Genomic DNA, 24718 nt, shown 5'->3' with positions numbered 1-24718 from the left:
TACTCTGTCAGCAGGGTGTGATTTAAATAGGTGTCATGTATAGTTGTGATACAAATCAACTATCTAGAAGCAGCGACAAGGAAGTGTGGCATAAAAAATAGAGAAGTTTCTTAGGGAGACTTAGGAGGAATATGGAGAAAGGTCTAATAATAGGTTTATATAACTATTATTCTATTTAGATTATTCCCATTTTTTTATTATTAAAAAATTCTGTGAACATCTTTATATATAAAGTGAAAGCTTTATTAGGGGTTGTTTCTTTGAACAGATTCCCAGAACTGGAATTATTATTATTGCTTGATTGTGCTATTTGAGAAAAAGAGGAGTAATTGGTCAATGTTCTGATAAAAGTACAAGATTTTACTGCTCAGTGTCTTGTTTTTCCTTTGACTCCTTAAGTCTCTTTGCAGCTGTACAGGTCTCCTCAGTCATCTTTGTCAGCTTGCTTTATTTTACCTGCCTTTTTCCCCCCTATTTTTTAAAAATAAATTTCTAGTTTTGTGATAATTTTAGATTCACAGAAGATAATACAGATGAGTTTCTGGATACAGTCACCCAGTTTCCCCTAATGTTAATGTATTGTTACTGTGGTACATTTGTCAAAACCAAGAGACCAGCCTCGGTGCATTACAGTTAACTAAACTCTAAATATTATCTGTACTTCACCAGTTTATCTAACGTCCTTTCTCTGCTCTAGGATCAAATCCTAGACACCACAGTGTATTTAGACCCCAGCCTTTCGAAACTTGATTTCAGTCCACGATTTTAAGTGTGTCACTAGTAGTGCCAGGTTATTTATTAGACGTCATCTCATGTCCCAGTTCTGCCATTCGAGGGCATCTGCCATTGAGTTGCCTCCATTTTGAGGTTGCTCCTCAGTACCTCTAAATGGAAATAATCTCCCCTTCCTCTGAATTTCCATAGATTTTTCTTTTCCCTTTACCTCTTTTATGCTGTATTTGGGTACTTCTGCTGATTTTTCTGTCCTTTCTGAGTTATAGGTAGAATCAGTCCTGATAAATCTGTCAGGCTGAGTGAGACCTGAACCCTACTTGAAATTAAAACCAGTTCCTCTTAAGCACAGTTTACAGTGTCTCGTTAAGATGAAAGGGTGACACCAGATTGATGACTTGATCCAACGGAGCACCTTTGGAGAATCAAAGCCATAAAGTTAAGTCACCCCAGTTGTTTTCAGTCACTGCTTCAAAAGAAGTTAAAGACTGGTGTTGGTTGTTGAATCCCCACTCATAGACTCTCTCGCTCCATAGATTGATACTATGCTTCCATAGTTCTAGCTCTCAAAAAACACATTTGTCTTTTAAGTACTTACAGCTGTGAAGCTAAAAGGCAAATTTGAATAATTTCTTTAAATGAGTGCATTTAAAACATTAGCTTTTCTAAAAATGATGTTATATTTCCTACTTTGTTTATACCTTCATATTTTACAACATTTAGATTATGTCTTGGGTCTCCTTAGTAACACCTCCAAACCATGGAGGGAAGAACATTGAATGCATGTTATATGGTAATTGTATTCTTATACAATATATAGAAGTGGCAGTTCTTTGTATAGTGAGCTTTATTTGTTTTTTTAAGAGAAGATTACCTCAGAATGAATAAATAGCGGGCCTTTCACTTATATGAAGTAAATTTGGTTTTTTAAGACTGTGGTATGTTTTGTTGTTTGAATATAATTCTGTAAGAGATTCTATATGGTAGTATTCTGAGAGAAATAAAAGCAAATTTTCACTAAATGACTTCTACACAAATGTTCACAGCAGTTTTATTCATGGTAGCCAAAAAATGGAAACAACCCAAATGCCCATCTTTTGGTGACCAAATAAACAAATTATGGTATGTTCAAACAGTGGAATTTTACTTAGCAACAGAGAGGAACCAACTACTAATATATGCAATAACGTGGGTAAATTTCCAAAAGTTATGTTACGTGGAAGAATTCAAATAGGAAGAGTAGGTACTATGTAACTGCATTTATTTGAAATTGTAAAGCAGGCAAAACCAATCAAGAATGTGAAAAGGTCATTGATCACCAGGGGCCAGGGTGGACTGACTGCATGCCTGCCAAAAAGCACAGGGAGCTTTGGGAAGCAGGGTGGTAGAAATGTTCTGTATCTTGATTTTAGTGGTTACCCAGGTATATGCACCTATCAAAACTCAAAATGGGTGCATTTCATTATGTGTAAATTGCAGCTTGAAAAACTGATTTAAGAGTTTGACAGAGAAAAAAATTCTGTGACTTAGAAAATTGATACTAAGAGAAAAGAGCTCAAGATCACAAGTAGAAACAGAAGGATATCTGGGACCAGAAGCCATGAATTTGATCAAGGCAGACCTAATTGTAGTGATAAACTTGGAGCCGTTTGCATCTGCTTGGACAAATTAGATAATCTGAGATCAAAATAAACGAAGCCTTTTGTATTTAGTATGAAATTTGAAATCGTAATTTAATCTCCTTTTTTCATTATCTATTATATCCAAAAAGGAATCCTATAAAAATTGTCTGAGACAAGCAAGCACAGCTGGAGTCTAATTACTTGTTGATGAGCTATAGATATAGTTTTTGGAAGTTACGCAGTAGAAATAAAAATGCCTTGAGGTTTTTCCCTCTGGCCTTAAAGAAAAGTCTTGTGCATGCTTTAAATGAGTAGTCTTTGATATGGTCATTAAGTATGTGCATTCAGGTGTTAAATGATAACTATCCATACAAGCTTTAATTTGTCTACTCATTGGTGATATAAATTTCTTCTACTTCACTAGTTCTGTCCTATGGAGATTGCATAGGAGAGTTTGTCAATACGATAGATGGAATCACTCAACTTACAGTGGAAGTCAGCAGAAAAACAAGGTTCAATGGGTAGAATTTTATCTTACAAAACATGTATATGCTATATGTATACTGATTATATGTTAGAAGTTTGGGACAGGATTGGCATATGGGATCTACAAAGACCTCAGAGAGACTATATTCCAGTCCCGTCTCTGAAAAGTGTTAGCCATTCCTCTATTACCCCTTTGCTTCTGTATAATCAGTGGTAGGATTGTGAGAGGTTTAGTGGAAGAGATGGTTAAAAAAATACTAGTCAGCATGCTGTAACTTTGGTTTTCAAGTGTTGGTTTTTAGGGAAGATCCAGTGGTTAGGACTCCACGCTTCCACTGCAGGGGGTCCAGGTTGAATCTCTGGTCCGGCAACTAAGACCCTGCAAGCCACATGGGGCGGCCAAAAAAAAAAAAAAATCAAAAACAAAAGAAAACAAAGAGGGGCTTCCCTGGTGGCGCAGTGGTTGAGAGTCCGCCTGCCGATGCAGGGGACACGGATTTGTGCCCCAGTCCGGGAAGATCCCACGTGCTGTGGAGCGGCTGGGCCCGTGAGCCATGGCTGTTGAGCCTGCGCGTCCGGAGCCTGTGCTCCGCAACGGGATAGGCCACAACAGTGAGAGGCCTGCGTACCAAAAAAAAAAGAAAAGAAAAGAAAACAAAGAGTTGATTTCTTAGAAATGCTTAGAAAACTATGGGCAAAATTGATGCTGATGACATATAATTAATGTGGCACAATAATTCCTCACCTTGCCATATTCCCTTTGCTCCAAACACAAATCACTGATGAATAATGTCTAAAAGGCATAGCTGAGCTAAAAGAGAATGAAGTAAACGATGAAGAAGGAGTATATAAAGAGAATTTCCAAATTAAAGACAGGCAAGCAGGATAAATAATAAATCTACATCTAGATACTTCTTAAGGAAACAGTAATACCAAAACCAAAAAAATTTTATAGGCTACCAGAGAAAATAGATTGCTCATAAAGGAACAGCAAATATACCTTGGCTATAATAGAGGACAGAAGATAATGGAGTAACATCTTCCAAAAGCTGAGGAGAAATAACTGTCAACTAAGAATGTTACGTACAATTAAAACTAATACTCAAGAGGGAGGTCAAGATAAAAGCATTTGCATATGTACAAAGACTAAGAAAATTTATGTCTCACAGATCCACACTTAAAACTGTATTAAAGAACACAGAAGGAAGATATGATATATGTGAAAAAATGGTGGACACACAAATGGATAAAATATGTCAGTACATTTGTTAGCCATTACCTGTTTACCAAAAAAAAGACGTGTCAAAAATAAGTTGAGGAGGAGGCGATTTGTTAAGTGTTCAAGGAATAAAGTATACTAAGTCCCATGTTTAGGAAGAGGATAGAGATTCTGTATACATTAAGTCTTTATTAGAAAATGTTGTAATGAAATATGTTTTTTGAAAAATAAACAGTAAATATTACAAACAGTAATTACTACTGGATAGAAATATTATTTATAACTTCCAAACAAGCAGAACAAAAGATAATTTATAAACCTTTATCATTCTAAATGAAAGTAGGAAAGGTAGAGCAAAGAAAAAGTATGGTAAACTGAAAACATGTAAAAATAATCATAAAACTAGTCAGCATTGTTATAGCACTTACTATGTGTGTTAGATACTATTCTGAGCACTTTACATTTATAATATTTTTCATTCTATGCTAACATCTCTCTGAGGTACTGCTAGTACCCTCATTTTATACATGAGGTTAAGGCGCAAAAACATTGACCAAGGTCACACACGACAGTAATTGGTGAAGCCAGGATTTGAGCCAGATAGTCTGGCTCTAGAGTTCAAAATATGTCCAAATACATAATTTATTGCAATAAATATTCACAGATTAAGCTAACCTACAAAAAGATAAACAGTATCAAATGAGATAGAAAACAACATTTAACTATAAAATACTTGGAAGAGGCACACCTGAAGCAAAATCACATGGGAAGGTTGAAAATTACAGGAATAGAAAAAATATACCCCAATATTATTAGCCAAAGAAAATTCTACTGTAATTTTACTATCAGACAAAATAGAATTTTATTGGGTTGTGGTGGGGGAGACTGTTAAAGGATTAAAAGGCCCACTACATAATTTTACAAAGGAACAGCTCACCAAGAAGAAATAATATTCATGACCTTTATGACTCTAACAATATAGTCTTGAAATGTATAAATCGAAAACTGATGAAATTCTGATGAATATTTGACATGTCACAATTTTGGTGGGAGATTTTGGTATACTTTTATTTTAAAAACTGCTGGGTCAAGCAAAGAAGAAACTAGTAAAAATATGCAAGATATGGACAAAATCAACAGGCTTGATCTATTTGACATATATATATATATATATATATATATAAAAGTATTATTTATATATATATATGAAAGTATTCATCCAGCAAATGCTGCATGTACTTTCTTATCCACTATAAATGGAGCATTTATAAAAGTTGATCATGTACTACAACATGAAGGCAATCTCAATACATTTGAAAGCATTAATAAAATTCTTGTGAGGTGTGTGTGTATGAGTGTAATTCTCCACATTAACAGATTAAAGGGGAAAAAAATATGATTATTTCAGTAGATGGCATTGTATGACCACAGTGGAATTGAATTAGAAATCAAGAATTAAAAGACATCTTTAAAAAGTGTGGAAGCTTTAAAATGCCCTCTTTAATAACTAATGAATTAAAAAGGAGATCATAGTGGAAATTACAAAAGTTTTAGGATTCAAATAGGATGCAGTTAAGAGGATAGAGGTAAACTTGTAGCCTTTAAAACAATAAGTATTTCAATGGCTGTTGTGAGGTACCCCGTATGGGGGCCTCGTAATCTAATTCAGACTCACCCACACCCCCCACCCCATCGTCTAAAAAGTAGGGCGGAGGGAAGCCCATCAGTGGGGCACAAGCTGAGTGCGTTTAGTCACTCCATCCCATGTCCCTTGGGAAGGTCTGAGACTAGGAGAAAAAAAAAAACAAGTATGAAAGAATAGGTTTGAAAAAATTAAGCTACCAACTGAAGAGATGAAAAGAACAGCACAGTCAGTCTAAGGAAAGTGAAGGAAGGAAACCAAGACAAGAAATTAATAAAATAAAAAACAAACAGTATCATGGGAATTCCCTGGCAGTCCAGTGGTTAGGACTCCGTGCTTTTGCTGCCAAGGGCCTGGGTTCGATCCTGAGTGGGGGAACTTAGATCCTGCAAGACATGTGGCTCTGCCAAAAAAAGAAGAAAAAGAAAGAAAAACTCTCAAAGATGAACAAATCCAAATGCTAGTTCTTAAGATAACAAATTATAAAAGTAGTAAACTAAGTAGACATCTAGCAAGATTGATCCAAAACAACTGTGTTACACTGACTCAAAAGAAAATGCTATGGACAACTAAGACAACAGTCTAAAATGCGATATTAGAGAAAATGTGAAAATGACAAAATTTTAACTCAAGAAGTTCTAAATAACTTATTAAAGAAATTGAATTACTAATCACAAATCCTCCTTTCCCCTTTTTTCCCCTACCAAAAGACCTAGAAAGTTTACAGGAAAGTTTTACCATGCCTTCACAGGATAGATTATTCCCTTATTTTGGGGGAAAAAAAAGAAAACTGCTTTAAGCAATTCATTTTATGACTGATAGCAAAACTGGACTCGGACAGTACCAAAAAAAAAATTTTAAGGGAAATTACTGTCTTAGTGAACACAAATGAAGATATCCTGAATGAAAAACAAATGAATAGAATTTTGTAGTATGTGTGTATATTAGTGTAATTCTCAACACTTGAAAGATTAAAGGGAGAAAAAAGTACGTGATTGTTTCAATAGATGACATTAAAAACTTTTGATACATTTCATAATTAACAACAACAGCAAAAGGCCTTTTAGTAAACTTGGACTAAAGGGGATCTGAAATTTTTTTAACCTAATAAAGGGAATATGCCAAAAATCTAGAGTGAGCAATCGTATTTAATGGTAAAACTTTAGAAGCCTTTCTGTTAAAATCAGGAAAAAACATAAGAATGCATGCTGTCCCTGCTTTAATTAAGCAGTGTGCTGGAGGGCTTAGGCACTGGAATAACACAAGAAAAAGAAATTAAGAGTTAAAAGAAGAGACAAAATTGGTAATGAGAATAAATTATTGTGTTGTTTTGCAGGAAATTCTTGTTTAAAAAAGCTCTGCTGCTCCAACTCTAGAGTTTAATGCAAACTTATGTTTAAAAAGGTCAGATTCAGTTGTCATTGATGATGTCTCTCTCTCACTTAGCCTAGCTAACTAATTAACAGTAAAAACAGCGCTTTTCATTTAGCAATTATGTTTTTAGGTGGTACAGTTAAACTGATGAAATTACTTTATCCAACCACCAATAAGTAGTTTTACAGATTTTAAGGATGTCTGTGAGGGAAAAAGTGGTCTTCTCCAACTAACTCTTAATTCTAACTACTGCTTTTTGCAAAAATAAAAAGAAGTAAAAGTGGTATGAACTAGAAAATGAATGGAAGGATTTTGTGTGTGTGTGATAAGATCCCTTGAATTTATATTCTGATTTGGGGTTGTTTAGTCTGAATTTAAATCTGTTCACATTTTGGATCCTATCTCAGAGCTTTAAAGTACAAACTACTTAGGAGAACTTAATGTGGGCTTTAAAAGCTAAGGTAACATTGACTCTAATTATAGTCTTAGTCATTATTTACTGGTAACCTGGACAGGGTACATGGCATGTGCTGTTCTGAGTCACTCACCCCCCCTTTTCCTCTCCACAATCCCGTTTTACAATCAGTTTTCACATTTTATTGTTTATCTTCCCTCTTCTAGGAAGCTGGAATTTTCTTTTTGCTGAAAGGCTTGAAAATTATTTGGTGAAAATAAAAGCACAAAGATAGTTTAGGGATGTTTTTATTTAGGGACAAAAATTAACATTTGAGTTAAATTGTCTTTGAGTAATTTTAAGATTGCTTATATATTTTAACTGTTTTGTTTTTGTTCATAAATCTTTCATTGTTCAATGAAAGCTTTGAACGTTTCATTTTATAAAAGCTTTTATAAAATTTGTAGTATTCTCATCCATTGTATCATCCTGGACTTACGGTTTTTCTTTCTTTCATCTCTTTGATGAGACTGTAGAGGATTATATTTAAGAGGGGCATTTCTTGGCCTATGTTACTAGATGGACCATGATTTCTGCCTCATTTCAGCTTCAGTGTGTCAACTTGATAGGATGGGACAGGTGGACATTCTGCTGACCAGCATCTTGATCGGGGAGGGTGGAGGCTGATGATGGATGGATATGTCTCACGACAAAATAAGCAAGTCCATGAATATGAGTGTGCGGAGTAAAATTGGGACCAGCAGATGGTGGAGCTGTGCTGTATCCTATTTCTCCCTCAGCTTTGAGGTTTGCTGTGGCCTTCTTTTCACAGAAGCCAGCTGGTATTGTCTGTTAACTGCCAGCACCTATTGGTTTGTGTAGAAGGGACTTGTTGCTTTCTTTAGAAATGTTCAGCCTCTCATTTCCATCTGTGGCTTTATGTTCATCTGGTGGTAAAATAATATTCAAAAGCAAAATATCTGAGAACTAACCTTTCCTTGGAGAACATCCCAGTTAGATCCCATTTCTGTAATCTGATTACTCTTTGACATCTGGTTTTTCTCTGTTCCTTTTTTCTTTAATCCTCTGATATTTTAAATTTCTTTAATCTCTGCTATTGCCACTTTAAATCTCATTACTGAAGGTTCTTGCCATGTTGTGAAGAGAAGAAACATTTCTCAGAAAGCAACAACACAGAATATATCATTAAAATATGAACTTAAATCTAACGAACCTGCTAGTTTTAACTTTCCTTTGTAATATATAGAATTTCATTTACTGATCCAAAGTACCTTTAAGAAACATGGGGTTTTTTTAGTATAATTTCTGAAACTTACTAATTGAAATAATTCTGCTATAAGTTGAGTTAAATTCATTATAACTAGTGGGCTGGCTTAGAGATATTCTTTTACATTTGAGATGAAAAAAAGAAAGAAAGGCCAAAAAAACAAAAAGGTGGGTTCACGTGAGGGATGGAAGCAAGGGAGGAGCCTGGGAGAGCATCTTGGAGTTGTGCTTGCTCTGTTTCCCTGGAAAATCCATGCTGTGAAGGAAAAGAAGATTCACCTTACACATGTGATGCTTATTTTGGTTTTCTTTAGTTAGGTTCTTTTAGTAGCAGTTTGGATTTGATGGAGATTTAATGATGTGTAACCTATTAAAAATAAGCAAGAAAGAAGTAAGTTTGAGGCTGAGAACAGAAATTAAAAAGGGGAGGTGATAAAATAAAAGGCAGAGCAGGAAGAAGGTGGTTTGTATAACTGTTTCCTTTAAGAGAAGTATTGTTGAAGTACAGTAGATCCAAGCATTAGATCTCTATTCCTGCATCTGAGGAGGGGGTGGGGTGTGAAGCTTTGCTCAAAAAGCCAACATATAGTGGGTCTTACCATGTTCACGTATTGTGGTATGAAATTCTTATTACTGTGCGAGTTAGGAAAGGAGTTTGAGAAATATCCTGACTGATCCTGGGAATTTCTCCTTCAGCTATCTAAGGTCATCAAAAGCCATCTGGGACCACAGTGAAACCCAGGAGACAGGAATTAACATGTCCTCTCACAAACACACAAGCATTTATGATGCTATTGCTGGAGAATGTCATACATTGCCAGGATTGATTCAGGTTCTCTGGCTAACTAGGAGGGTTTTGTTTCCTCTCTCACTGCTATGTGCCTCCCTCCATGTACTACGAATTCCAAGTATTAGAAATGTAGTCAAAAAGAATATTTATATATTTATCAGTATTTAAGGAATGGCCACAACCAAATCCAAGCACTTCCCCAGGGTTTTCTGACCTCTATCATTTTCCTCCATCTTTTGACAACTTTTTGCTTTGACTTCATTCTCAGACCGGCTCTCCCTGCTAACACCAAAGATGGCCACTAGCAGTGCTCAGTTTCCATCCTACAGCTTAGAAACCTCAGCAGAAGAACACTTCTTCCCCTGATAGTTCCAAAAGAAATTCCAAGGCTGATTTTCATTTGCCTAATTTGTGTAAATTTCCATCCCTGACCCAATCACTATAATTTTCTGGTTAGGCCTGAGTCTTTTTTACCCATCTCTGGGGCCTAGGGGTCAGGTCAGCCCCTCCTGACCCATATGGACTGGGAATAGGGGAGATAAATTGGGGTGCTATTGCCATTAGAAGAAGAAAGAGATATTGGACAGTCAGAAACAGCAAAAGGTCCCCTGTGTCTATCCCCAAAGCTATTTAGTGGAAGAGGACTGTCCTTTAGCCAAGAGTACAGTAGTTGTGGGTTCTTTAGCTAAAACTTCTGCTGTTGGAGCCTAACGCCTCTCCACATTGCCTGTTTTGCCACAGATACCTGTTTCCCAAGTTTACACTGTGCTGGACCGAGTTTGTAGACATGAAGGTTCGTGTGCCCTGTGAAACCATCGAGTACATCGAAGCCAACTATGGTAAGACCTGGAAGGTTCCTGTGAGGACATGGGACTGGAAACGCTCTCCCCACAATGTGCAGCCCAATGGAGTCTGGCCCATTTCTGAGTGGGATGAGGTTATCCAGTTGTACTGACACAGTAGGTTGAAATGGTGGAATTCCCCTCCTGCACAAAAGGGAGATGACTGTTTAAAAAGATACGTGTCTAGTTGTCAAACATAAGTAGGAGCCAAAGAAAAATGACAAGTTTGAAGATACAGAGAGAGTCCTAACTCCTGAGCCAACTGATTTAATTCTCTCATTTTACATTTATTAAAGTCTCCATGTACCAGGTACAATGCTAGGTAACAGTGGAGAAGCAGAGATGAGTGAGACAGATGCCTGCCTCTTTTCCCCCTACCTTTGGTAAGCACCCCAGTTTTCCTTTGAGGGAAACACCCTCACCCTTTGAAGAGCTTATATAGAATATGAAATGCTCTGTAAGTGCTTTCAAAATGTTAAATAATTAACATTTTGGAAGATGGGCTTACCAGGTGCAGCTAAGGAAGGATATACTAGTAAAAACAATAACCTGTGTAAGCTTGTATGTTAGGGCTACTTTTAAGGTGTGGAGGCTGAGTTAATATTCAAGTGATCAGACTTTAGGTGACATCAAGAAAAGATGCTAGCAGATTCCTGTTACAAGCACCCTGATGTGGAATTGATTTAGAGCACAGAGCATTATATAAGAGAATGACAGCTTATTTCTAGCCTTGTCAAAGGTACGTAAATTTCCATACACCTTCTGTTTTCATATCTGAAGTGAAAAGAAAGCTTATGCTTGTGTGATGCTTAAATTTCCAGCCATTGTGAGAATATTTTCACTGACCTGATAATACTTGTTTGACAAATCACTCAAGTGAGACCATGCTACCAGACATGATATTGAAAGGGTGGTGATTTCATAAAACATATTTTCCTTACTTCATTCTCAATCAATAGGTAAACTATGAGCAATTCATGGTCATTTAATATTTTCTGAGTTTATAACCCTTGTACTCCAATTCTAATGTTAACCCTAAAGTGTTAATAGCAATACCTCCACTTTTTCTAAAGGTACTCCTCAGTGTATTCATTCATCAATCATAGTTCCATATCTTTCACTTATAGCCTATAAACCAATTTCCATGGTATGTAAACCTGCCTGTTCACTCTCCTCTTCCAGCACTACATCAGGACTCCGAAATACAGATAAGTGGCAAACCTGGCAGCTGTTTCCCACCCCAGATCATAGTATTTGCAAAGTTTGTATTGGTTCCTAGTTGTCCTATCTATTGAATATCAATGGGGCAAGAACTCAGACATCCCTACTTTGTAAAGTAGCACCTACTCTGAAACCCTCCAGTTTCCTTTTTCCCCTCAAGATATGTCCCTGAGTGGACTGGGATGGCTGTGTCTCCCTATCTCTTCACGAGTCACTTTAATTATGCATTGTAAGTGACAGGTAAAGGGATATTAGGCACAGAGCATTGCTATCTTTTTCTTTGCCCAGGATAGGAAGCTAAGTCTTACATTTTATGTAGGTTGCTTAGGACTACTTTCTGGACCAGATTGGCAGATTTTCGTGAAAACTAGAGAATAATAGGAATGTCAGAAATGGAAACCAGAAGGTCTGAGAGAATGGGCTGATAGTTTTCCTAAAACAAAGTTGGGGAAACCTACAAGCTACAACCACCCCACTCCAAATTTTAAAAACAGCAAAAACTTTTTTTTGATAAATGGTAAGCAATGACCTTCCTCTCTTAGGATGAGCTTTCAGTGCATAGTCACTGAGTCTTCTTATAAAAACCTAACATAATTTAGGTTTTCAGGTAACCTTTATAGATTACCAGTAAACTTGTCCCCAAATGACAGGCCATTGTAATCAGCTTTCTTTTTGCTAGAAAATCAGCCCATGGAAATCATACCCAAATTCTAAATAGTTGAACCTAATTTTTTTTTTATGGTTGAAAAAATGTAACAGGTAATAATAGTGTTCCCGGGCAAAATCTACCCTGTTTATTGAGGACCATTTGCTCGTACTTAGCGTCTAAAAGTGCATACACTACACATTTCTGCCCATTTCAAATTGGGACTCCCACTGTTTGCCAGGGGGCGTCTTACCCACCCCCTGTTTAGGTTATTTCTTTTTATCTGTCCCCGGAGTTCAAGGTCTTGAAGCATTCAAATATCTAAGCTAACTTGGCCGCGTGGACAGAGGTTCCATATACATCCCTCTGTAGACCACTGGCTGCTAGAATACCTTTTTTGACTGCCTTCTGGTTTCACAGAGTTCAGACATTGGGTCCTACCCTAACTTGGGAGAATGAAAGCCCTTCCCCAAACTCTGAAGGCCAGGCTTGCTCTGTTACAGATTCAGCTACACTTCATCCTATACTTCTTAATTGTTGCACTCTGCTGAGTGTCCAGAGACCTTGGATCTACCATCAACACCTTATCAGATCACTTTTCTTTCCTCACCTGAGTATTCCAATAATAATTCTCCTAACCTGTCCACTTCCAGGTACAGTTTGCCTGGCTTACCAGGAGAAAACCTCTTATAGTAACTTGTTTAGCACCCATGGATGTCCCCAGAGAGGTCCTGAGAGTCAAGACTGACAACCTCTCACTTGACAACCAGGTGACCACTCAGTCCTTCTCTAAGCAGGGAGCACTTGTCCCTCTCTCCTCTGCTGCAGCTGCTGACATCTGGATCCTGGAATAAAACCTCAGTTCTCCAAATTGAGCATCCCTGAGAAGCTGGGCAGTGGGGCAAACCCTGAAATATGACCACTAGGTGGCAGAATGTGTGCCACCATTCCCCCCAGACAAGTTAACACTCAAGTGAAAATCATCTTGCTCTTGAGTCTTAAGGGCCAGAGGGGCCCTCACTGCAACACTCATTCTAACCCTTTTATTGTATAGCTAAATAAATAAGCACAGAAAGGAGTGATTTGAGCAAGAAAGAGTTGAGGCTCTAAGGATGCCATGACTCCCAGCACATGCCTGTTTCACTGATCACAGCACAACATCTTTAGCCCTGCTTGACATGCTTGACGGAGAAGTTTTCAGGATGTTTTTGCCATCACCCACTTAATATCTTTCTGCTCAAATTTAGAGCCTGAGGTGACGAAGGAAGAGTGTTTTGTCCAAAATGCTTACACTGTCTTCATACCTTTATCTAAAACATGCCTTATCTCCAAAAGGTGAAATAGTTCATATTTGGAGGCATCAGCCTTTGGTCATTATATTTCTAATATCCAGGAGTACCTGATTCCCTTAGGCTCACGATGTGTCCCATTTCTGCTTACCTCTCTACTTCCCCAGGAAACCATTAGCATCAGTCTAGTAAGTGCCCATTTCTGAAGATTCCCTCCTCTTCCTCTTTACTGATAGTCTCTTATGGAGGATCCAAGAAATTGAGAATAGATGATGCTCATTTCTCTTTTTTTTTTTTTTTTGTGACCCTAAACCATTGTTTCTAGCCTTACAGGCTACAAAGCTTCAAATGGCACATAGGACAGCAAGGTGTTACACAGGAAAGCAGGGGTAGACTGGGGACCAGAGCTGCATATGGGAAACACACTTGGAATGAATTCCCACAGTCCAATAAATGCTCACCCAATGTCACAGTCCTAAGGCTGCAGATGTTTCTAAGTCTCTCCCTAGTTTCACCTTCTGAAAAATGAACAGTTCCTTCATTCTTAGTATTATAAATCCCCTGGGGAAACTTCCCCTCAAAACACGATCAGAGAAAGTGCCACATTCCCACCTTCTAAAACATAGCCATCATTTGTAACAACTTTAAAGCACGGGAAAAACTCTATTTCTTGACCAATTCAAAAGGATTTCTCTGAAGAAATGCCCCAGCAGCTACTTCTCTTTCCTCCTCCTCTGTCACTAAGACCCGGGCTAAGTCACTTCTAACATGTCACTTAGGGAAAGTGCCATGTTAGCATAAAAGGGCACAAAGTTTTGAATTAGGCCTGAGTTTGAATCCCCGCTTCATTGTGTGGGATTTATGGTGGGGACCTCTTAGCCTCAATTTCCACATGAGTGAATTGGCAAAATGAAGAATACTTCTAAGGGGTTTTAGTTAGGATTAAATGAAATATAAAGTGCTTAGTATCAGGCCTAGAATTAGGTGATACTCAAGAAATGTTCCATTTCTTGTTTCCAAATCCTTTTTCTAATTATTCTTCAAATGGGATTAAAGAAACTGGTAGGACACAAACCTTACTCAGAAGGTTGCATGACTGAATTTGCTTAGGGAAAAAAAAAATCATTTCATTGTAACAAGGCATTAAAGGACAAATTGTATGGTTGATGAATTCAGAGACATGACCAAATTGCCTCCTTCTCTAAATAGAACAAATATTTTCATTTTATTGGTGAAGCTGTTGTCCTCTAGGGTCTCCTTATGCTATCCCCATATGCTACCTAGTTCCCGGGTCCCAAGCAGGTCACTCTCCGTACCTCCCTAGATTTGGTGCCTGGTCTGCCCTGGACTTCTGTTTCAGTAATCTAGCTTTTCATGGAGGTGAACCCTCACCTTCTTGTTAGTAAATCTCTGCCAGCCAAAATCAGATATAAGCCATGATTTGGAGAGGGAAAGAATTTGGAATACTTAGTTTCACTTAATTATCTGTGCTGATGAATGCTTATGTCAGTATTAATAAACGGGAATTGAAAATACTCTTTTCTACCTTCTTCCCCCACATTTGTGTTTCTGTCTCAACTAGGCAAGAATCAACAGGGTATGTGATACTATTTTAAGCTGCTCCACATCAGACTGAAATCCTAATTATAGTTTGTAAGTCAAACAGACCAATTCAATAATGATGCTTTTTGTACGGTACCTGTGCTAAAGTAGACAAGTATACATTTTTCTATGAGAAATCTGTTTCTATATTCTCAGAACTTATATCTTAGAATGCCTTCCTTGCCTTCCTCCAACCCAACCAATGCAGAGATTATGTCGGAACCCATGAGCCACCCAAGCTGCTGTGTTCTTATGCACAGCTCTCACAGTGGGGTTGAAAGGCAGTATGAGGAGAATTAGAAGTGCTGTATTTTGTTCTATAAAACAATAAACTACTGTCTCATGTACCATTAAGAGAATTACAAGAGTATGCAGACTTACGATGACTCATTCAGAGCATGGGGAATAGTTCATGTGTTTGTTAAATGAAAATCATATGTAGCTATTTATGTATCCCTCATCATAACCAGAAAACGTGTTTGTGAATTTTCTAAACAAAGTGATATTTTAAACATGAGTAAATTTCAGTGTATGCTTACCAGTTTACTTTGACTTTATCTTCAGGTACAGATAGTTTGTGGTACTACTGAAAATGCCTTTAATATTATTATTTTGATCAGAATTTGTAATATATAATCCAGTTTGGGACGATGAATAAAATTTTTCTAATCACTTGAGATATTTTGTGTTTATTTTTGCAGCTTGCAGTAGAAATAATAGCCACTAACATTCTTAAGCAATCTAGTAAAATAGTAATCTTGCCACCAGTACAGTACTTCTAAATTAAGGTGAGATAGGTAAGTCGTATGGGTGGACCCTAATCCAATATGATTGGTATCCTTATAAGAAGAGATTAAGATACAGACAAACACAGAGGGACGATCAAGTGAAGATTTAGGGAGAAGATGGCCATCTACAAGCCAAGGAAAGAGGCCCTCAGAAGAAACCAGTTCTGCCAACACCTTGATCTTGGACTTCTAGCCTCCAGAACTGTGAGAAAAGAAAGTTGTTTTAAGCCATCTGGTCTGTCATACTACGTTAGGCAGCCCTAGCAAACTAATGCAGTAATCAAGGCAGAATGGTATTGGTAGAGGCATAGACACATAGATCAATGGAACAGAAACAAAGAACCTAGAAACTGGCATACAAATATGCTCAACTGATTTTTGACAAAAGTGCAAAAGCAATTCAATGGAGGAAGGATAGTCTTCTGAACAATTGGTACGAGAGCAATTGGACAGCCATAGGCAAAAAAAAAACAAACAAAAAACCTCATACTTTATATAAAAATGAACTCAAAATGTATCATGTACTTAAATGTAAAATATAAAACAATGAAACTCTAAGGGGGAAAATAGAAAATTTTCATGATCTAGGGCTAGACAAAGAGTTCTTTCTTAGACTTCATACCAAAAGCACAATCAGTAAAAGGAGAAATTGATAAATTGTACTTCATCAAAACTGAAAACTGCTGCTTTGCAAAAGCTTACAAGAAGAGGATGAAAAGTCAAGCTACAGACTAGTAGGAAATATTTGCAAATTACATATCTGAAAGAAGACTAGTATCTAAAATGTATTAAAGAAAACACTCAACAGTTTTTTAAAAATCCGATTAGAAAATGAGCAAGAGATATGAACAGACATTTCACTGGAGAGGCTATACAGATGGCAAATAAGCACATTAAAAAGATGTTCAGCATCGTTAGCCAAATAGCCAAAATCAATAGCCAAAGCAATCCTGGGAAAGAAGAAAAAAGCTGGAAGCATCACACTTCCTGATTTCAAGCTATATTATTACCATATACAATGCTGTAGTAATCAAAACAGTATGGTACTGGCATTTAAAAAGACACATAGACCAATGGAATAGAATTGAGAGCCCAGAAATAAACCCATGCATATACAATCAACTAATATTTGACAGAGGAGCCAAGAATACTCAATAGAGAAAATATAGTCTCTTAAATAAGTGGGGCTGGGAAAATTTGGATAATCACATGCAAAAGAATGAAACTAGATCCCTATATCACACCAGTCAAAATTAACTCAACATGGATTGAAAACCTAGATATGAGACCTGAAACCATGAACTCCTAGAAGAACACATAGGGGAAAAGTTCCTTGACATTGGTCTTGTCAGTGATATGACACCAAAAGCATAGTCAACAAAAACAAAAATAAACAAGTGGGACTACATCAAACCAAAAAGCTTCTGAGCAGAAAACAACAAAATGAAAGGCAACCTATGAGTTGGAAATAAATATTTACAAATCATATATATAATAAGGGGTTAATATCCAAAATATATAAGGATACAACTCAATAGCAAAAAAACATCCAATTTTTAAAGTGGGCAAAGGAACTGAAACATTTTTCTAAGAAGAAATTCTAATGGCTAACAGATACATGAAAAATTGCTCAACATCACTAATCATCAGGAAGATGGAGATCAAAACCACAGTGAGATAGATATCACCTTACACCTGTTAGAATGGCTATTGTCAAAGAAGACAAGAGCTAACAAGGGCATGTGAGGATGTGGAGAAAAGAAAACCTTGTATACTGTTGGTGGGACTGTAAACTGGTACAGCCACTCTGGAAAACAGTTTGGAGTTTCCTCAAAAAATTAAAAATAGAACGATACGATCCAGCAATTCCACTTCTGGGTATATATTCGAAGGAAGTGACATTACTATCCTGAAGGAATATCTGCACCCCCTGTTCACTGCAGCTTTATTTACAATAGCCAAGGTATGGAAATAACCTAAGTGTCTATCAACAGATGAATGGATAAGAAGATGTGATGTATATATAGAATGGAATATTATTCAGCCACAAGAAAGAGGAAGTCCTGCCATTTGTGACAACATAGGTGGACCTTAAGGTCATTATGTTAAGGAAAAAAAGTCAGAAAAAGACATGCTGTATGATTGCATATGTAGACTCTAATAAACAAACTCAGAGAACAGATTGGTGGTTGCCATAAGCAGGGGGTAGGGGCTGGGGTAATTAGTTGAAGGTGGTCAAAAGATACAAACTTCCAGATATAAGTAAGTTCTGGGGATGTAATGTACAGCATGATAACTGTAGTTAGCAATACTATATTGTATATTTGAAAGCTGCTAAGAGAGTAGATCTTAAAAGTTCTCATCACAAGAAAACAAAAATTTCTAACTGAGGTAATGGATGTTGACTTTTGGTGGTAATCATTTCACAATATGTACATATATCAAATCATCGTTGTACACCTTAAACTTATACAATGTGATATGTCAGTTATATCTCAATAAAATGGGGAAGGGGAAGAAGTTACAATTTTTCTTTGTCATAATTTCTCCCATGAACACATCATGTGATCTTCCTGAAGTAAATATTAATAAACCAGATCTTGCTCAGCTAATAATTAGAAACCATTTTCTGTGTTGTCACTGGTATGAGCTTACAGGTGTTCAGCTGGTGCCAGCTCTGCCACATCATACTTTGTGTTTTGGGATCTTATTTTTTTTCCTTGGACACAAAAATACAAAATCTGCTGAATTTCAGCATATTCCTCTTCCTTAATAAATCATTTTCTAGATATTTTGTGAAAATGTCCACCTTTACTGAAAATTACTACTACTCTTCTTTTTCTTTTCTTTTTTTTTTTTTTTTTTGGGCCATGCCATGCAGCTTGTGGGATCTTAGTTCCCCAACCAGGGATTGAACCCGAGCCCCAGCAGTGAAAGCACAGAATCTAACCACTGGGCTGCCAGGGAATTCCCTACTCCTTTTATTTCTAATCTAAATTGGTATCTTCCCAGTTCCTCTTTAATAAAGTTTCCCTTACTAGTCCCCCTGTAACAAATACCAAAACTATATATAAACTTCTAAGTAAAGGTGGTAAGTGTAAAAACATTTTCTGGAAGGAGTTAAAGTTGTCAATGATAGAGAAGTAAAGATAGAGGACGACAGTACTGATAACTAATAAACTTAAAAAAAATGTTCAACATTGTTAACCATCAGGAAAATGCAAATTACAACCACAACGAGATACCACTGCACAGCTATTAGGATGGCTAAAATTTTAAATAGTGAAAACACCAAATACTGTAGTTGTCTCTCTTATGGTTTCTTTTTAAATGTGTTCTTTGCGCCATTGTTTGACTATGATTTTACTAGAGTGTCCTTAAACATTTTATAAACGTTCATAATATGTAACACTCTTCATAATAAAATTAAAAGGAATAATCTTGTCTCAGTCTTTGGAAGACAGATTTTTAGCTTTTTGTTTTGTTTTTCTCTTTTTCTCCTCCAATTCTTTATTGATTTACTCTGTAAATTTAATAACCCTCTTTAAAATTTATTTTCGCATTCTTTTGTGTCCTTTATAGTTGACTTTTCCCCAAGAATATTTATCAGCAAAAGCCCTTTAGCAGCTGGTGTCATTGTTCTTAGTTCTCTAACTTTAACTAATTTCATATTTATCACCAGTTTTTTTTTATTTAAATTCTTTTTTTTTTTTTCTAGTTAGTCTCAATACTTTGGAGAATATTTTCTAGAGAATACTGCAGGAAAGGTGACTGGTTCACTAATTTTCTGAAAATGTATTACCACCAAATGTCTTTCAGGTGTCTTAGAAGAACGATCATCGCATAGTTGGAGTGTGTATGAGTTTGTTTTGGAGCCTAAACTGTGCAACTGTTTAATCCAGCCAGATCCTGCTTAGAAAAACTGAAGGGTGAGCTCACAAAGCAAAAGGCTTAGCTTTTAAGAAGCTGTCCTCTCCTCATGTCATGCGGTCACAATTTGCTAGGAACCAGGTTTCCCCTATATCCTAGTGGAAGACCAGAGAATATCTACAACAGTGCTGTCAAACAGAGCATTCTCTGATACTAGAAATGACTCTGACTGCACTGTCCAAGACAGTAGCCACGAGCCACATGTGATCTTGAGCACTTGAAATGTGGCAAGTGCAAATGGGGAACTAAATGTTTACTTTGATTTTTTTTAAAACATCTTTATTAGAGTATAATTGCTTTACAATGGTGTGTCAGTTTCTGCTTTATAACAAAGTGAATCAGTTATACATATACATATGTCCCCATATCTCTTCCCTCTTGCGTCTCCCTCCCTCCCCGCCTCCGTATCCCACCCCTATAGGTGGTCACAAAGCACCGAGCTGATCTCCGTGTGCTATGCGGCTGCTTCCCACTAGCGATCTATTTTACCTTTGGTAGTGTATATATGTCCATGCCACTCTGTCACTTTGTCCCAACTTACCCTTCCCCCTCCCCGTATCCTCAAGTCCATTCTCTAGTAGGTCTGCATCTTTATTCCCGTCTTGCCCCTAGGTTCTTCTGACCATTTCTTTCTTTTTTTTTTTTTAGATTCCATATGTATGTGTTAGCATACGGTATTAGTTTTTCTCTTTCTGACTTACTTCACTCTGTGTGACAGTCTCTAGGTCCATCCACCTCACTACAAATACTCAGTTTTGTTCCTTTTTATGGCTGAGTAATATTCCATTGTATATATGTGCCACATCTTCTTTATCCATTCATCTGTTGATGGACACTTAGGTTGCTTCCATGTCCTGGCTATTGTAAATAGAGCTGCAATGAACATTGTGGTACATGACTCTTTTTGAATTATGGTCTTTGCAGGGTGTATGCCCAGCAGTGGGACTGCTGGGTCATATGGTAGTTCTATTTTTAGTTTTTTAAGGAACCTCCATACTGTTCTCCATAGTGGCTGTATCAATTGACATTCCCACCAACAGTGCAGGAGGGTTCCCTTTTCTCTACACCCTCTTCAGCATTTACTGCTTATAAAGGTTTTGATAATGGCCATTCTGACCAGTGTGAGGTGATACCTTGCTGGGTTTTTGATTTGCATTTCTCTAATGATTAGTGATGTTGAGCATCCTTTCATGTGTTTGTTGGCAATCTGTATATCTTGTTTGGATAAATGTCTGTTTAGGTCTTCTGCCCATTTTTGGATTGGGTTGTTTGTTTTTTTGATATTGAGCTGCATGAGCTGCTTGTATATTTTGGAGATTAATCCTTTGTCAGTTGCTTTGTTTGCAAATATTTTCTCCCATTATGAGGGTTGTCTTTTTGTATTGTTTATGGTTTCTTTTGCTGTGTAAAAGATTTTCAGGTTCATTAGGTCCCATTTGTTTTTATTTCTATTTCTCTAGGAGGGGAGTGAAAAAGGATCTTACTGTGATTTATGTCATGCGGTGTTCTGCCTATGTTTTCCTCTAAGAGTTTTACAGTGTCTGGCCTTACATTTAGGTCTTTAATCCTTTTTTTTTTTTTGCGGTACGCGGGCCTCTCACTGTTGTGGCCTCTCCCGTTGCGGAACACAGGCCCCGGACGCGCAGGCTCAGTGGCCATGGCTCACGGGCCCAGCCGCTCCACAGCATGTGAGATCTTCCTGGACTGGGGCACGGACCCGTATCCCTGCATTGGCAGGCAGACTCTCAACCACTGCACCACCAGGGAAACCCCTTTAATCCATTTTGAGTTTATTTTTGTACATGGTGTTAAGGAGTGTTCGAATTTCATTCTTTTACATGCTGTCCAGTTTTCCCAGCACCACTTATTGAAGAGGCTGTCTTTTCTCCACTGTTTACTTTGATTTTAATTAAATTAAGTAGCATCATATAGCTAGTAGCTAGCATACTGGACAATGCAGGGCCAGAGGATTTGATGGGACCAGCAAGAGCTTTGGAGTTGTAGAGCTCTAGACTCAGATCCAGGGGTGTCACTTCCTAGCTTTGTGATCTCAGGCTGGTTATTTAACTTCTGAGTTCCAATTTTTTTTTCAACTAATGAGGCTAAAATTAATACCTGCCCATAAGAGTTATTATAAGAATTATAGGAACCCTGGTATATTGCTTAGTACAGAGTAGAAGTTCAATAAATGATAGCTATTAATATTATTATCTTTACTTTTATTTCAACCTTTGGCATTAATCTCTGAACTTGTATTTTCCTAATAATCCCAAGTAATATTTCTGTAAGATAAGAGCCTTTCTGTATTTCAGAGTATTCCTGGTGAGAGGGCCCTGTCCTGAGGACTGGTGATGAGAAGTGAGAGTGGCCTCAAGGGCACAGGTACAAGGCCTGTCCTTTGGGGAGACAGATGGTAGGATTAAAACATAACACTTGGATACGGCTTCAAGACAGCGGAAGAGTAAGATGTGGAGATCACCTTTCTCCCCACAAATACATCAGAAATACATCTACACGTGGAACAACTCCTACTGAATGCTGGAAGAAAACCTCAGACCTCCCAAAAGCCAGGCGTCAGGGCTGTGCCTCTGAGGTGGGAGAGCCAACTTCAGGACACTGGTCCGCAAGAGACCTCCCAGCTCCACGTAATATCAAATGGCAAAAATCTCCCAGAGATCTCCACCTCAACACCAGCACCCAGCTTCACTCAACGACCAGCAAGCTACAGTGCTGGACACCCTATGCCAAACAACTAGCAAGACAGGAACACAGTCCCATCCATTAGCAGAGAGGCAGCCTAAAATCATAATAAGGCCACAGGCACCCCAAAACACACCACCAGACGTGGACCTGCCCATCAGAAAGACAAGATCTGGCCTCATCCACCAGAACACAGGACCTAGTCCCCTCCACCAGGAAGTCTACACAATCCACTGAACCACCCTTAGCCACTGTGGGCAGACAGCAAAAACAAAGGGAACTACAAACATGCAGCCTGCGAAAAGGAGACCCCAAACACAGTAAGTTAAGCAAACTGAGAAGACAGAGAAACACACAGCAGATGAAAGAGTAAGGCAAAAACCCACCAGACCTAACAAATGAAGAGGAAATAGGCAGTCTACCTGAAAAAGAATTCAGAATAATGATAGTAAAGATGATCCAAAATCTTGGAAAAACAATGGAGAAAATACAAGAAACATTTAACAAGGACCTAGAAGAACTAAAGAGCAAACAAACAGTGATGAACAACACACTAAATGAAATTAAAAATTCTCTAGACGGGATCAATAGAAGAATAACTGAGGCAGAAGAATGGATAAGTGACCTGGAAGATAAAATAGTGGAAATAACTACCACAGAGCAGAATAAAGAAAAAAGAATTGAGGACAGTCTCAGAAACCTCTGGGACAACATTAAACGCACCAACATTCGAATTATAGGGGTCCCAGAAGAAGAAGAGAAAAGGAAAGGGTCTGAGAAAATATTTGAAGAGATTATAGTTGAAAACTTCCCTAATATAGGAAAGGAAATAGTCAGTCAGGTCCAGGAAGCGCAGACAGTCCCGTACAGGACGAATCCAAGGAGAAAGACACCAAGACACATATTAATCAAACTATCAAAAATTAAATACAAAGAAAAAATATTAAAAGCAGCAAGGGAAAAACAACAAGTAACACACAAGGGAATCCCCAAAAGGTTAATAGCTATCTTTCAGCAGAAACTCTGCAAACCAGAAGGGAGTGGCGGGACATATTTAAAGTGATGAAAGAGAAAAACCTACAACAAAGATTACTCTACCCAGCAAGGATCTCATTCTGATTTGATGGAGAAATAAAAGGTTTACAGACAAGCAAAAACTAAGACAATTCAGTACCACCAAACCAGCTTTACAACAAATGCTAAAGAAACTTCTCTAGGCAGGAAACACAAAAGAAGGAAAAGACCTACAATAACAAACCCGAAACAATTAAGAAAATGGTAATAGGAATATACATATCGATAATTACCTTAAACATAAATGGATTAAATGCTCCAACCAAAAGACATAGACTGGCTGAATGAATACTAAAACAAGATCTGTATATATGCTGTCTACAAGAGACCCACTTCAGACCTAGGGACACATACAGACTGACAGTGAGGGGATGGAAAAAGATATTCCATGCAAATGGAAATCAAAAGAAAGCTGGAGTAGCAATTCTCATATCAGACAAAATAGACTTTAAAACAAAGACTAGGACTTCCCTGGTGGTGCAGTGGTTGAGAGTCCGCCTGCCAATGCAGGGGACACAGGTTTGTGTCCCGGTCTGGGAAGATCCCACATGCCATGGAGCGGCTGGGCCTGTGAGCCATGGCCACTGGGCCTGCACGTCCAGAGCCGGTGCTTCGCAACAGGAGAGGCCACAACAGTGAGAGGCCCGCGTACCACAAAAAAAAAAAAAAAAAAAGAAAAAACAAAGACTATTACAAGAGAAAAAGAAGGAAACTACATAATGATCAAGGGATCAGTCCAAGAAGAAGGTATAACAATTGTAAATATTTATACACCCAACATAGGAGCACCTCAATACATAAGGCAAATGCTAACAGCCATAAAAGGGGAAATCGACAGTAACACAATCATAGTAGGGGACTTTAACACCCCACTTTCACCAATGGACAGATCATCCAAAATGAAAATAAATAAGGAAACGCAAGCTTTAAATGATACATTAAACAAGATGGACTTAATTGATATTTAAAGGACATTCCATCCAAAAACAACAGAATACACACTCTTCTCAAGTGCTCATGGAACATTCTCCAGGATAGATCATAACTTGGGTCACAAATCAAGCCTTCGTAAATTTAAGA

General features: G+C 37.6%; 1 protein-coding gene and 1 long non-coding RNA gene across 2 annotated transcripts in view; one reads left to right on the top strand and one right to left on the bottom strand.

Annotated features, from left to right (window-relative positions):
* FKTN (fukutin) overlaps positions 1 to 11390 on the top strand; it is a 55827-nt gene extending 44437 nt beyond the window's left edge. Inside the window, exon 9 of the mRNA XM_060154693.1 lies at positions 10288 to 11390. Coding sequence (XP_060010676.1) covers positions 10288 to 10501 — 214 coding nt within the window. The 3' untranslated portion in view covers positions 10502 to 11390. The remainder of the gene's footprint in view (positions 1 to 10287) is intronic.
* LOC132523466 (uncharacterized) overlaps positions 2535 to 24718 on the bottom strand; it is an 84098-nt gene continuing 61914 nt past the window's right edge. Inside the window, exons 2-3 of the long non-coding RNA XR_009541528.1 lie at positions 3586 to 3651; positions 2535 to 3461 (exon numbers count right to left, since the gene is read on the bottom strand). This is a non-coding gene — a long non-coding RNA (uncharacterized LOC132523466). The remainder of the gene's footprint in view (positions 3462 to 3585; positions 3652 to 24718) is intronic.

This window comes from Lagenorhynchus albirostris, chromosome 7 (assembly GCF_949774975.1).
Source record: "Lagenorhynchus albirostris chromosome 7, mLagAlb1.1, whole genome shotgun sequence".
Classification (NCBI taxonomy): Eukaryota; Metazoa; Chordata; class Mammalia; order Artiodactyla; family Delphinidae; genus Lagenorhynchus; species Lagenorhynchus albirostris.
This window is presented reverse-complemented; position numbering and strand designations above follow the sequence as displayed.